General features: G+C 39.1%; 5 protein-coding genes across 5 annotated transcripts; 2 read left to right on the top strand and 3 right to left on the bottom strand.

The window, feature by feature from the left end:
* Nucleotides 1–176: 176 nt before the first annotated feature.
* On the top strand, nucleotides 177–2722 carry BCR41DRAFT_383818 (dynactin p62 family-domain-containing protein). Its single transcript, XM_022027504.1, has 5 exons — nucleotides 177–860; nucleotides 1060–1247; nucleotides 1383–1878; nucleotides 1969–2290; nucleotides 2443–2722. Exons 1-5 carry the CDS (start codon nucleotides 346–348, stop codon nucleotides 2641–2643), a joined length of 1722 nt encoding a protein of 573 aa, XP_021885103.1. The 5' UTR covers nucleotides 177–345; the 3' UTR covers nucleotides 2644–2722.
* A 228-nt stretch (nucleotides 2723–2950) lies between these two features.
* On the bottom strand, nucleotides 2951–3932 carry BCR41DRAFT_332054 (BTB/POZ protein). Its single transcript, XM_022021833.1, has 5 exons — nucleotides 3778–3932; nucleotides 3578–3626; nucleotides 3329–3371; nucleotides 3118–3211; nucleotides 2951–2966 (listed from the first exon to the last, which is right to left on the bottom strand). The coding sequence occupies exons 1-5, from the start codon at nucleotides 3902–3904 to the stop codon at nucleotides 2962–2964; spliced, it is 318 nt and encodes a 105-aa protein (XP_021885104.1). The 5' UTR covers nucleotides 3905–3932; the 3' UTR covers nucleotides 2951–2961.
* A 194-nt stretch (nucleotides 3933–4126) lies between these two features.
* On the bottom strand, nucleotides 4127–6636 carry BCR41DRAFT_419169 (hypothetical protein). Its single transcript, XM_022029717.1, has 7 exons — nucleotides 6444–6636; nucleotides 6087–6246; nucleotides 5523–5910; nucleotides 5141–5426; nucleotides 4970–4980; nucleotides 4625–4819; nucleotides 4127–4478 (listed from the first exon to the last, which is right to left on the bottom strand). Exons 1-7 carry the CDS (start codon nucleotides 6595–6597, stop codon nucleotides 4230–4232), a joined length of 1443 nt encoding a protein of 480 aa, XP_021885105.1. The 5' UTR covers nucleotides 6598–6636; the 3' UTR covers nucleotides 4127–4229.
* Nucleotides 6637–7201: 565 nt separating this feature from the next.
* On the bottom strand, nucleotides 7202–9760 carry BCR41DRAFT_419170 (hypothetical protein; the record flags this gene model as incomplete). The annotated part of the gene is made up of 7 exons (XM_022029718.1): nucleotides 9480–9760; nucleotides 9200–9359; nucleotides 8675–9062; nucleotides 8173–8458; nucleotides 8027–8037; nucleotides 7669–7863; nucleotides 7202–7501 (listed from the first exon to the last, which is right to left on the bottom strand). Exons 1-7 carry the CDS (start codon nucleotides 9637–9639, stop codon nucleotides 7202–7204), a joined length of 1500 nt encoding a protein of 499 aa, XP_021885106.1. The 5' UTR covers nucleotides 9640–9760.
* A 2343-nt stretch (nucleotides 9761–12103) lies between these two features.
* On the top strand, nucleotides 12104–14206 carry BCR41DRAFT_318060 (coth protein-domain-containing protein). The gene is made up of 2 exons (XM_022021305.1): nucleotides 12104–12431; nucleotides 12576–14206. Exons 1-2 carry the CDS (start codon nucleotides 12374–12376, stop codon nucleotides 14174–14176), a joined length of 1659 nt encoding a protein of 552 aa, XP_021885107.1. The 5' UTR covers nucleotides 12104–12373; the 3' UTR covers nucleotides 14177–14206.

The following is a 14206-nucleotide window of genomic DNA, read 5'->3' on the forward strand; positions in this document are numbered from 1 at the left end:
TAAAAAAACACGACTCAATGGGCGTTTCTGAACGTTGTAAAAAGAAGAACTAACCATCGCATGTGCTGTGGTATGATCTGGTTCCATTATCACGAGTGTAAAGTCACATAATTTGGGTGCAATGATTTTTTTTTTTTTTTTTTTTTTTTTCACAATTGAATGAGTACACGCGCACAGAGCATAGGACGATAAGCAACCTTCTCTTTACTAATTAATTAACTCTCATTTTTTCATTCTACCTTCTCATTCTTTTTTTACTTGCTGTTCTTCTTCTTCTTCGGTTTCTTCCTTTTTTCCTCTTTCTTTTTCTTCTTAATTCCTTTTTCTCAAGTTGCTCATTGAGTGATGCTGGCCCTCAATGCACCACCTGGTCAGGGACCCGCGCAGCAGCCCTTTGTACACTATCGCTGTCTATGCTGCAGTCCAGGAACCAAACCCAAATCTTCTACGTCTTCTGAGCCTGCAGAAACAACGCCACATGAGACCACCAAGGACAAGGACCAACAACAACGGGAAGAAGGAAGAGAAGAAGAAGAAGAAGAAGAAGAAGGAAAGAAGGAAAAGGATGTGCAACAGGATAGTTCTACAGCACTCATCTCCATTACAAAAACCTCGGAAGCAAGTCATCCAACAGACGAGCCTACAACAGGAGGCCTTCCTCGTAAGGTCATGGAAGAGATCTTTGCCTCGGGTAACACGTCAGACTTGCATGGTTCTCAGCCATTGTCGCGTCTCTACTTTTGTGACTCATGCGATGAGATTCGTTGTTCAAAGTGTTCTCAGGACGAGATTGTTTGTTACTTTTGTCCAAATTGTCTCTTTGATGTCCCCACTGCCAGTGTCAAATTGGAAAAACACAAGTAAGGCTGAGCATCAACAAACCCAACACGACAAACACACATTCACTGAAAACCTCTCTCCAGAAAGATTGACAGATATATGATTTGTGAGCATATCCTGATAGACATTGCGGACATTGGTCTCTTCTTCAACGGAATCACATTCAACTATCACGCATGTCTTCTCATCTCCATAAAATTTATCTTTTTTTTTGCATAGATGCTCACGCAATTGTTTCGAGTGTCCCATATGTCAGAATACCCTCTCTGTTGTCTCAGAGGACCCCGACGCAGGTCAGTTTGCAGCAGTTCCTCCCGCCTACGGACAATTCTACCTCCTTTGCCACATATGCCACTGGAATTCTCAGTCCATCAACATGACCTTTGAAAAGCCCACTGGACTCGCTGGTAGGTAACTCCACAACGCCTTTTTATTTTCTTCTAAACAACTTGTAAATTGGGATCAATGTTTCTTTTTTATGCTTGTTAATTAACTTTTTTTTTTTATTTTTTTTATTTTTTTTTTATTTTTAATTTTATAAGCTCAATTACAAAAGGCAGATGAAACATCACCAGATATCATGGAGTTTGGTCGACTCAAGGATCATCTGGAAAAGCACTTTCGAAATAGTGCCAAGCCCAGCAGTAGTCTCCACTCTTCACTTCTGTCTTCTATCCAAACTGGATCTTTACGCTATGTCAGCTCAACTGCTTCCTCTACTTCATCCAACATCGGCGGCCTTAGTCATCGTAGGGGCGGTGGTGACGATTTTGCCCATTATACACCCGCAGTTCAAGTCATGGATGATACTGAGAATTTAGATACACTCATGTCCGTCATCAACCTGAATCAGATTACGACCATGAAACAACGATTGAGAGAGTTGCATAAACAACCTTATTCTCCAGAGCGTCTACAACCCAAGAGGATACACCTGCGGATCAAAAAATCTAGGAGATGTCGAACTTGTGGTCATATTCTTGTTAATCCTGAGCAGAAGGCTCAATCCATTCGGTTCAAGATCAAACTCATTGCTCTGTAAGTCAAGACATCGCTTTATTATTATATTTACTATATTTCTTTCTTTCTTTCTTTCACTTACTCATAGTTTTTTTTGTATCTTTTTAGAAACCAAATTCCAAATATCACCATTGCCAATGTCCAACCTATGATCGTCCAGACCCTCTCCCGCGTCATCCTTCGTTTCACTAACCCTCGACACGAGGAGGTTCAGGTATCAGTTCGGTACGGCGACGGAGCTCAACCCCATCATGGAGTCCACATTCACTCGCCTACGTTCAGTATTTTACCCTATAATGAAGTTTGGGAATACGAAGTCGGAACCATCGCAGCTGCACCAGGATCTGTGCAAGAGAATGTTTATGAAAAGACCGCTAATTCTACCAGTATTGTTTTGGACATTACACCCGTCGCTGCAGGAGAAGTCAAAGTATATATTAATAGGAAGAAGGAAAAAAAAAAAAAATCTGCATGCATGACAAAAGAGAAGGAGTGAAATTATTATTATCAGTTCCTTCCTTTTGTCCCTTTGCTAATCAATTTTTTTTTTTTTTTTTTTTTTTTTTAAAAAAAAAATAATAGATTCCTCTATTTGTCTCGTTCACGTTCAAGACCAAGGTCAGGTCTGAGACTGGATCACCTTCATTAACTTCAACACAACTTGTTGTGAGTGGCGCCAGTGCGAAGGATATTCCAGCATCCGACGCGGATTTCGTTGAGAAAACGGTCGCTTTCTGGACCATCATTGGTTTTGGTGATGCTCTTCCTACATTGGCCACATAACAATCTCTCCTCCTCCTCTTTATCCGCCATCCTGGTTCTTGACATCGAAAATAAACCAAGAAAGAAAAAAAATACGAAGAAAAGAAAGAAAGAAAGGAAAAAAAAAAAAAAAAAAGCGACGCATACATATTAATCTCTTTTTCACATTTTAAAGAATTTTATTTAATTTACAGAAGAAACAACGTAATGGTTGCTGATTGCTGGTTGCTGATTGCTGATTGCTTGATTGTTGACTGGTATGGAAATCAAAATCTATGGAGCGTCCTTAATGTACTCGAAAAAAAAAAAAAAAAAAAAAAGAAAAAAACCTTCCGGGAGTTATGCTTTCAAATGAGAAAGTATAAGATCAGATCATGCTAGATGTTAGTTTGCAATCGTGAAAGGCAGCCATATAAGATCTCAATTGTTCATCAAAAGTTTGGGGAAAAGCAAAAATAAAAATAAAATAAAAAAATAAAAAAAATAAAAACATACTGTCCAAGAAGTCAGCGACCATAAGTGTTTCCAGCGCATACTCTGGCTCGATCTCAAAGTGAGGGATCTCTGTCACTGAATTGAGGTATCGTGCCTATAATTACAATAATCAAAACGATAATAAAAAAAATAATAAAAAAAGCGTAAGGAATATATTAAAAGCAAAGGAAAGCAAATAGTTGGCTGTGATCTGAGTGATTCCAATAGTTACCTTATAGTACCAATACTTGCAGACTTTCTCCAGAATGACAGCTCTTGAAAAATAAGAAGGAAAAAAAAAAAAAAAAAAAAGAAGATCAAGTTGATATCCAATTTTTTTTTTTTTTTTTTTAAAATATCCTCTTGTTAATCTGTATATAGAATAAAGCTTGCTTCGTCTTGTCCTCTGTCCTTTCTTCACAAAGTCTCCAAGTCCCAGTAAGTTGAGGGGAAGGTGAAGAGGTGATCTTGTAATGCTTACTTGATGTCCCTGAAATGAATTACTCCTTCTGTCGACTCTGTGAATTGTCCTATATAAATAAAAATAAAAAAAATAAAAAAAAAAAAAGTTAGCTCATGTCAACAATGAACCTGCAATTTCATTATTATTATTATTATTTTTTTTAATCCTCAAATAAAGCAAATGAAAGTATTTGTCACTGTGCGCCACCAATTTTATACCTGCACTAGAAAGCATATTTCGGATAGTGCCAGAGAGCATTGCAGCTTCACGATGGATAATAAACTGGAATCCATCAGAACTTTCCAATGTAACATATTCGTTTTCAGTAGGTGTTGTGGACGCCATTATAGTCTCCTTGTTTTAAAGAATGGAGCAAAAAAAAAAAAAAAGAAAGAAAAGGATGGCAGAGAATGAAGAAATTAGCTTTATTCTTGTCTTGTCGTTGTGACTGCATCATTAGGGGTGGTATGGAACAAGGAAGGAAGGAAGGAGCCACTCAGCCACGTCCGCTAACGCGAAATCTGTCCAATTTGCTGTGACAGAACATTTATTTTGTATTATCAAATTCCCCACCTCGCGTCCATTGGACAATGATTAGAACTAGAACTATATAGAACTAGAACTAAGCCTTGGAAGATTTAGCGTGGAGACTAAATAAAAAAGATGCAATTTAATTTGATGGGCTCGTAGTCACGGTCGTCGTCGCCGCCGCCGCCGCCGCCGCCGCAGCTCTCTCCTGATGAATTTTCAGGGTCTTTTCAAGACTGGGCTGTGGTTTCGGTGGCACTGTGCCAATGTCCTCGATCAACGGTAGGAACGATACCTGAGGGCGTGACTCAACCATACGTGTCAACATGATATTCCATAACCATCCTGGCATATTGTGGCTAATAAAGCGAGTCAATCTTGCTTTCCAATCCTAGTTCATCGTTATCGAAAAAAGGAAGAAAAAAAAATGAGAGAGAGAGAGAGAGAGAGAGAGAGAAACACTTTTAGAATGGAATATCTTTAAGTGACATTTTTCTGATCATGTTCTTTCTTTCCCTAACAAGTAAAGCACACTACCCTAGCAGTGACTTTAGACAATGCCTGTCCATTAGCGAACGCAGCTTTGGCAGCTGGGAATCGCTCTGCTTTGTACTCCTTGAAGATCTTCTCAGCATCCTCGATGGTAGTTGAGTCCAACACACTGATCCAGTTAGCTAAAGCGACAGCATCCTGCATTGCACTCACAGCGCCTTGTCCACTTGCGGGATGAATCTAAAGGAAAAAAAAAAAAAAGGATAAAGTAAGGGCCAAGGTCAGTTAATATTCATTTGTTGACTTTTTTTTTTTTTTTTTTTTTTTTTCTTTCCTCATACACATTTCATTTCAACTGAATAGAATTCTTTTATCAGTGCAGATATTTACTTTATGACAAGCTGGTGGATGTGCGTTCAGGGGGCAATGATTTGAAAAGACATGGTAATAGCAAGTTAGTATATACTTGTGTGTAATGTATTATACATGCATGTAAGAGCCATCCATCATTCGGATCAAATTCATTAAATAATCACTCAAGGTTATTTTTTTTTTTTTTACCATCACCGAGCAAGACAGTTCTTCCAGCGTACCACGTATCAAACACCTTCTCCTCCAGCATGACCTTGGAAACCAATGGTGTGTTATCAATCAAATCTCCGATAGTCAGGTCATTGTTAGCGCCGCCAGGCAATGGGAAGTCGCGAACATCCTTGCACATTGACTCTGCTGCCTCAGGACCCCACTCTGAATTTCGGAAGCTATCATTTTCTTTGGAGCTTTCCTTGTCCAAATACAATATTACACCCCAGCAGTAAATATTGTCCTTGACTGTCAATGATGACCACTGTCAAGTAACAAAATAAGAAAGATAGAGATGTAAGCAATCTTTTTCTCAAGAATCATTTAGAATAAAATAAAGTCCCTTTTTTTTTTTTAATACCGAATAAGGTCTATCCGTAGCGATAACCGAGTTGAAATGACAGATAGGGTCCAACAATTCTGGATATTTCACTGGGTCCATTGGGTTGGTCTGTCCTACAAGACAAACACAGCTGAATGGTAAAGCTCCATTGTCCGATGCTGGTAAGTTTCCGGCTTTATGCAAATTTTTGTACAGGCTTTGACGAACACCACTATAAGCTCCATCAGCTCCCACAAGGATGTCACCTTCTGCAATTGTGCCGTCTGCAAATTGGATCTGAACGCCATTTTCATTCTGTTTCATCGACAACAATCGTTTGCCCATATGAATCTTTCCTGGAGGTATCTGCCGGAATAATAGGTCGTGGAGTTTAGGTCTTGCTATGATGTATCCATGGTAGCCTCCCCTGCAGATAGAGCCACAACAACAGCAAAGGAGCAAATTAAGTGGTTGAATGTCCAGATTCAGCTATAGTCAGTATAAAGAAAAAATAAAATAAAAAAATAAAAAAATAAAAAAATAAAAAAATAAAAAAATAAAAAAATAAAAAAATAAAAAAAAAATGGGGGCTATAACTCTTACATTTCCAAGAGTGGCGCCAAATTCATGGAGAACTCAAGCTGTCGATTTTCATTGTAATTGTCAATGGAGTTCCTCTGCTTTCCAAGCTTTACAAATTCATCATAAATGCCAATCTGCTTGAACAACGGCGCCACACTTCCTCCAAGTGAAAGTGCAGATCCTTTGATCCATCCATTGGTCCATACATACAAAAAAAAAAAAAAAAAAAAAAAAAATGGAAAGAGAAAGAGAGAGAGAGAGAAAGGTTAGAAAGACGATCCATTTTTGAGTTGTTTCTTAGAGACTAATTGAGCAATTGGATCTTAATGGGGATTTTTTATTTTTTTTATTTTTTTAATTTAATGATTATTATTTTACCCAGAGGTTTGATTTCATTTAGACGGTCGTAGATTTGATAAGGTACGCCTGCTTTCTCAAGTAAGATGGCCAGGGTCAATCCACCGATGCCTGCACCGACGATCAGCACAGTCGGCTTCTCAGGAGAATTTATCAGGGGGTGAGCTGCCGGCATTTTTATTGATTAAAATTGTACAAAGAAAAAAAAAAAAAAAAAATTGGAAAGAAAAAGGGTACAATTGAAATACAGGGCTTGTCGAGACGAGAAAATGAGACTAAATGAGACTGAATGCAACTTGAATGAGGCTGAATGAGACTAAATGAGTAAGAGTGAGGATGAAAATGAGAAAGAGAAAAAAGAGAAAGATAGACAGGTACGAGCAAATTGGGAGGAAGGATCGATTGAGTGGTGTTATTGCTGTTGCTGGTGTTGCTGTTGTTGCTGTAGTCTCTCTTTACTCCGCTGAAAGGCGAAGCAAGAGGTTGATGTATATATGTATATAATAAATATTGGTGTTACCGAAACTAAACCATGCAAAGAAATATATAACATTGAAAACAAAATAGCCGAAGCTCTTAACCAGAGAACAACAAGATGAACAAGCACACAACATGCACACATGGTTGACCTTGTTTCTTTTCTTTTTTTTTTTTTTTTTTTTTTTTAATGCGGTATGTACAATTACATGGGTGTGGTCTATAGAACTGAAGCATTCCATCCTACTTCGCTTTTATGAGTGAGAGAAGAAAAGCGAGGAGAAAATAAAGGATGTACACATTCATGTCTTCATGGAGATGCTTGGAGTTTGATTGTTCAAGGTGTAGGTTGAAGAAGTTGCAGATGTAGTTGCAGACGTAGTTGCAGATGCAAATACAGAAGCAGAACCTGCTCTGGCTTGATGGATTGCGAGCGTCTTCACAAGGCTAGGCTGATACTTGGGAGGTGATGCCCCTTCATCCTTGACTAAAGGTAAGAACGAGACTTGAGGACGATGTTGAGTAACGGTCTTGGCAGCCATATTGTGGAGCCATACAGGCATGTTCTTTGCAATCTTTCGTACAACCCATGCAACCCAACCCTAAAATGACCCCCGGCCGATAGTATGAATGAAATAGATGGGCGTTAGACAAACAAATGCTGACATGCATAAAGATAAACATTGGTCATATTTGTAATAACATATTTATACACGATGGAGTAGACAGATCTCGATGAGCATGTCGCAAACATTAGATGTGTAAGTACCTTGCCACTGACTTTGGTAAGCGTTTGTCCTGCATTGTACGCGGCAATCACAGCTGGATAGCGCTCATCTCTGTACTCCTTAAAGATCCTTTCTGTATCCTTGGTCGAAGGTGAATCCAGCACACTGATCCAGTTGGCCAGAGCTACGGCATCGTGCATGGCATTCACAGCTCCTGCGCCACTCGCTGGATGAATCTTGAAAAGGGAAAAGAACAGTAAAAAACAAAAATTCATTCATTCATTCATTCATAAGAGGATAAAACATTGGATGGTAGAGAAAGAGAAGACGTGTTTAGTTGAGTACCCGCGTGTTTCTTTTTTCTTGATATGCAAGCTTTTTTCTTTTTTTATTTTTTACCGCATGGCAGGCTAGAATTTGAAATTGAGAGCAAAAAAAAAAAAATAAAAAATAAAGTTTTGATGTTGAGTATCAATGAGGATACTGGAAACCGGTTTGGATACAGGTTTCATTAAATAGAAAGAAAGTTTGGGTATATATTTTACCATCGCCCAGGAGAACTACTCTGCCAGAGTACCAGGTCTCGAATACTTTTTCTTCCGGTATGACCTTGGAAGCATTGGGGGTCATGTCGATCAGATCACCTAGCGTTAAATCATTATTAACACCACCAGGAATCGGGAAATGACGAACTTCCTGACACATGGCTTCTGCTGCTATTGCTCCCCATTCTGCTTCTCTAAATGCATCGTCATCCCTAGAGCTGGTCTTGTTCAAATACTTGATTACAGTCCAGCAGTAGATATTGTCCTTCATTGTCATTGCTACCCACTTGTATGTATGCGAATATTATTCCATCCAGAAATAATAATAGTTATAAAAATAAAAATAAAAAAAAAATGAAGCGTTTAGTATAAGTATATATATATTGTATGATATCAAAGTCACTCTTTTTTCTACTTCGCCGTCAATACATTTGCCACGTAGAATTAAGCTACTTGCTACTTTCAACTGCTCGTATCCTTTTTTTCTTTTTTTTTTCCATACCGAGTAGGGCTTGTCAGCACTGACCACGTCATTGATTAGACAGTGCGGCTTCAACACCTCTGGAAATTTGGCTGGATCTAAAGGCGCAGTCTGTCCCACAAGGCAGACACAATTGAAGGGTGACGCACTATTGTCTGACAAGGGCAGTTTGTTTTCTCTCTTCAATTGCTGATAAAAATTCTGGCGAACAGCACTGTAGGCTCCATCAGCTCCTACGAGGATATCCCCCTCCGCAATCGTGTTGTCTGCAAAATGAACCCGTACGCCTATATGATCCTGTTTTGTTGAAACAATTCGTTTGCCGAAATGAATCTTTTCACATGGTATCTGTCGGAGAAGTAAGTCATAAAGTGCTGATCTTGTCACAAAATAGCCTTCGCTTCCGCTCCTGTTTATGAATGAAGGTCAAAAAAAAAAAAAAAAAAAAAAAGTTAAAATGGCATGATACCTTTAAATAGAATAAAAATAAAATCAATATAATTATATAAGATCTATAATAAATACATTAAAGGACTTTAAACGAACATTTCAACAGCGGGCTTGAATGTCATTGAGAACTCGAGTTTGCGGTCTTCATTATATGTATCCACGGACAAGGCTGGTTTTGAAATCGACACAAACTCATCATAGATCCCAATCTGTTTAAACAGCGCAGCGATATTCCATCCAAGCGAGTTTGAGGTCCCTATTCCCCCATTTATAGTCAAATTAAGTGTACATGTACTAGTTCCCCATGCGTAAATTATATATAAATATATTTATTTTATTTTACGCATACATGTATATTCATGAACGTCTTAATTACCCATGTTTTTGACCTCGACTACTCGTTCATATACTTCATATGGGACCTGTGCTTTTTCCAGTAAGATGGCCAAAGTCAGTCCTCCGAGCCCTGCTCCAGCAATTAGTACCTTGGGAGGCTGTTTCGTTGAATTATGATGCTGTTGTTGGTCATTTTTCATGGTTGATTGTTTTTTGAGGTGAATGGGTTATCAAAAGTAAAGGATAATTGTCAATTATAAATGGTTATGTGAATGTGTGCGTCTGGGAGGAGATGAATAGAGAAGAAGAGAAAAGCGTGGGTCAAACGAAGGCCGGATAAGAAAAGAAAGAAAAGGATTGACGACACCCAAACATTCGTCTTTTTTTTTTTTTCTATTTTTCTATTTTTTTTTTCTTGCGAGAGGGCCCTAGAAAAAGTAATGCATAAAGAAAGGGTATATTTATTGATTGATGTGAGCAAAGAGGTTAGAAGATCAGTCACTAATGCATGTAAAAAAAAAAAAAACAACCAAATGCAGCTGTAGGATTATTTTTACATAACATCGGTAATGACGAACTGGATTGCTGATCATTAAGCAAGTCAATATATACATATAAGTTATAGGTGATCATCAGATTGGTAGTATTTGTGGCCGAAACCTGGATTCAACTGAAAGCAGTTTTGGTTCTTTATTTGATGTGTATCAATTCCTGTCACCAGTAGGAAGGAACTCTTCATCAAAGCGTCTCTTTTTAGCGCTTGAGCGTTGAATTAAAGGCTCATGGTTTTTTTTTTTTTTTTTTTTTTTTTTTTTTTTTTGTTGCCTAAGAGGGATGCGCGTACTATTGGAGTCATTGGCCACTGTTTGTCCAAAAAAAAAAAAAAAAAAAAAAAAAAAAACTTGCAATCACCAATTAGGGCTGGAAAGATGGATGGTCTCTCCAAATTGAGCATCCTTTTTTTTTTTTTTTTTGGTTTCTTTGTCAGAACTTTATATACGTATTCCATGTAATGGAAACACATCAACTTGATGTTGCTGAGGACCAAAAAGACCTGGGGAAAGAATTGAGAGTAACAAATTTTGTAATTGTGCAACTACACAATGCATGCACGCACGCCTTGATTCAATTTTGACAACGTAATGTAAACAAAGTGTTCATTTATATTCCTTTTCACACACAATGCTTGTTCAAGGGTTCAAGGGTTCAAGGAAAGCATGCTCGGTTGCTATTCTGCCTTATTGTTTTTTTTTTTTTTTTTTTTTTTTTTATTTTTTATTTTTATTTTTATTTTGTTAATATTAGTGTCATCTTTTATCTAATTGTAGTATGTCATATCATTATAAAGAATAACATCCCTTTCTCCTTTGTCAAGCTCCCGTGAAGAGAAGCTGTGTTCGTATTTGTACTATTTAGTTGGCCATTCATAGCATAACATGTACAGCACGTATTCCTATATCTTGGTTGAGCGCTTATTTGCCTGCATTGTCTAGATTGGGCGCCAACTTTTTTTTTTTTACTTGTGTTCTAAACACATGCAAATACATATATTTATATCACAAGCTTATTCGTCGATCGAAAATCTTATAATTGTTGAAATGACCGATTGGTATGACATATTCCACACTCTCAATAAAGACAGGATTTCTTTTTTTTTTTTTTTTTTATCTCTCTCGCTATTTGCTACTGCTCTCTATTGTTAGTAAATGTACATGTAGAGTGGTGGCTGTGGTGGTGATAAAAAGTACATTTTTTTTATAAGAAAAAAAGAGAGATCGGACTAGAGCAAGTCTAAAAGTGCTGTAAAGTACGGTCTGTGCACAGAATAAATGAAAGGCTCGATCTTGTGGAAATGCTATTTTTGGATGGGAAGCGTGGCTAGGCGTAAAAAAAATCCGATGGCGCCGCTCATCAGTTGCTTTGAACATTCATTGGTCAAAGCCCTGATGGAAACACAAACAGCCTTCGCCGAGGATCTTTTCTGACATTGTCTCTTCTCTATATTAACCTCACACGACCTTTCAAGAAAACACAAAATAAACCTTAAATTTAATTGAGCATCTCATTCTCGATTTTCTACATGTGCTTGAACAGCAAATGCAGTAATGAAATGCAAAGCTGCAGCCATATTGCCCAGAAAAGAGGTAGAGGAGAAATATATACAAGTCATTCCCCCCTCCAATGTTCTGTACTGTAAGGCAAAAAAAAAAAAGCCCTATCATCCGAGATCTAATCTGTTCAACAGTAACAACGGGTTCTGGAAACTTTCTCTTCATTGTCAAGATTTCAGACACTGAAAAGTCAACTGTATAAATATATAATATTATATATATATAATACACATATCCATAAATATATACTAATGTATAAATGTCAGTTTATCATTATTTTTCCATTGACTTCAGTTGTCTGCCAACCAAAATGCTCTCCTCCTTTATTTTTTCCAGTAAAAAGTAAAAATCAGGCTCTTTAAAAGACAAGGGCTCCGCTTTCTTTCAATTCTTTTCTTTGGAAAGATTGCCCTCTCCTTAGAAGACAAATCTGTCTGGGCGCCCCTTGGGGGTTCTTTTTTAGAATTTACAGCGCTTTTTTTTTTTTTTTTTTTTTTTTTTTTTCTCGCTTGGTAATATTAAGAAGAAAGAAAAAAAAAACCGGCGTGTGGTTGTGTGTAGAAGGAAAGAGCGCCGTGTCCTCAAGATCATTGTAGACTTCCACAATAAAAGGCTTCATACAACCCACAAAGTTTTTGTTTTTTTCTTCATCGCAACGATCTCATCACTTAAAGAACCTTTCCTTCTCCCTCCCTCTCTGCCTCCCTCTAACACCCGCCCTTTCCCTTCCCTTCTGTCTCGAACCGACCGTCTCCACTACCCTCTCCCTCCACACAAACATTACGCCCCACACACGCTTGCAGCACTAATAACAACCTTCCTCATGCGTATCTATACTCTTTCTGGCCTTTTGGCTCTTGCTTCATTCACATTTGCGGATGGTAAAAAAAAAAAAAAAAAAAAAAAAAAAAAAAAAAAAAAAAACTTGGGAAAAGTATTAAATGCACTAAATGCATTATCAATTGTCAATTAAAGAAGTTCACACCATAACACCACTTCCCATCTTTTCTCTTTTCTTTAAACAGTGACATATAAAGTTGTTGGATTTCCTGACACTCCTGATGGTTATTTCGGTGTCTTGATCAATGGTGTACTCACCCCATTGACAACCACTCCCGAGACCTTCCCTCTCTGGACTGGAACTGTCGTGGGTGCCAAGGCCTATTCGGGCTATCGTTACCTCAAGCTCTCACCAAAGGGCGATATCATCCAACGTGAAAAGTTCTTGCGAGTCTTCCAAAACAAGAAGGCGATCTCAACCGAGAACGAGTTCTTCTTGCGTGAAGTGACCAGGACTGCCCTGCCCTCGCTCCCTCAAGTCTATAAAGATAGCCGCCCCAAGCCTTCTAAAGCCTTTGATGAAACCCAGATTGCGACCATTAATTTAACACCTGATCCTGCAGCTTTCGCAGACATGGTTGCAAATCCTCTTGATGAGGAACGTAAGGCTATCAAGGCCGGCTTCCGCTTCATCAGCGCTGACACCGTTTACAGCGCCGGAGAGATCAAGCTGAAGGTCTCGGGCCACGGCTCTCGAAAGTTCAAGAAGCTGTCCCTTCGTGTCAAATTCGACGACGACAAGGGCGAGACCTTCTTTGATCGCCCCATCATCAAGTTGCGTGCCCAGTCTTTTGATCCTACCATGATCCGCGAAAAGCTGTATATCGATAACTTGAACTCCATCGGTGTCAAAACTACTCAGGGAGCCTGGGTCCGCGTCTTTGTCAACGGAAAGCCCTACGGATTCTATCTGATGGCCGAGGATATTGAGCCCCCATACTTGAGAACTACCGTTCACGGCGGTGCCGATGTACCCGAGTTTGGTTCGCTCTACCAAATGGGCTCCCATGTTCTCGGTCTCGAGGCCACATTGCAGTACCAGGGCCCCAAGACTGCCGATTACCACCCTGAGATCTACGAGAACAAGGAATTGGGCGCCAACACGAAGGAAGAGCCCATGGCCCAGTTGATTGCCTTCTTGAAGGATCTGCAAGAGTTTGACCCCAGTGTAGGAAATGGCATCAAGTTCTGGAACGCACGCTTGGATCTGGACGGATACTTGCGCAGCATGGCTATGGAGTATCTGGGTGGTGCCTGGGATGCTTACTGGTGGAAGGGCAACAACTATTTCATGTACTATAACCCTCTCCAAGCTAGATGGCAGTTCCTCCCCACTGATTTCGATTCTACTTTCAGCGATGGCAAGCTCAACGATGTTGCCACGACCTACAAGAAGTTTGCTGCTCGTCGCTTGGCCAGACCAGGCAAGGACCATCCATTGATCACAAAGCTCATCTACAAGAACAAGGAGATCAACACACTCTTTGAGAGTATTCTTCTCAAGATTACCAAGGATCTATTTAACCCCAAGGTTTTGGAGCCTAGAATTGATGCCTATGAGAAGATGATTATGGAGGACGTCAAGTGGGACTACTCTCTGGACCGCTCCAAGAACCCTGGCAAGACCTTTAACTTCACCATTGACGACTTCCACAACAGCATCAAGGGTCCCGTCAGCAGTGTCAACAACGGTATCAAGCCTTGGATCAAGTACAGAGCGGAGGATGTTCCTAAGCAGATCAAGACAACAACCGTATCTATTGGCCTGAAGACTCGTATTCGTTAAAAACAACTATACGCAAGCATATTTAGAGGG

This window comes from Lobosporangium transversale, assembly GCF_002105155.1.
Source record: "Lobosporangium transversale strain NRRL 3116 chromosome Unknown BCR41scaffold_4, whole genome shotgun sequence".
NCBI lineage: Eukaryota > Fungi > Mortierellomycota > Mortierellomycetes > Mortierellales > Mortierellaceae > Lobosporangium > Lobosporangium transversale.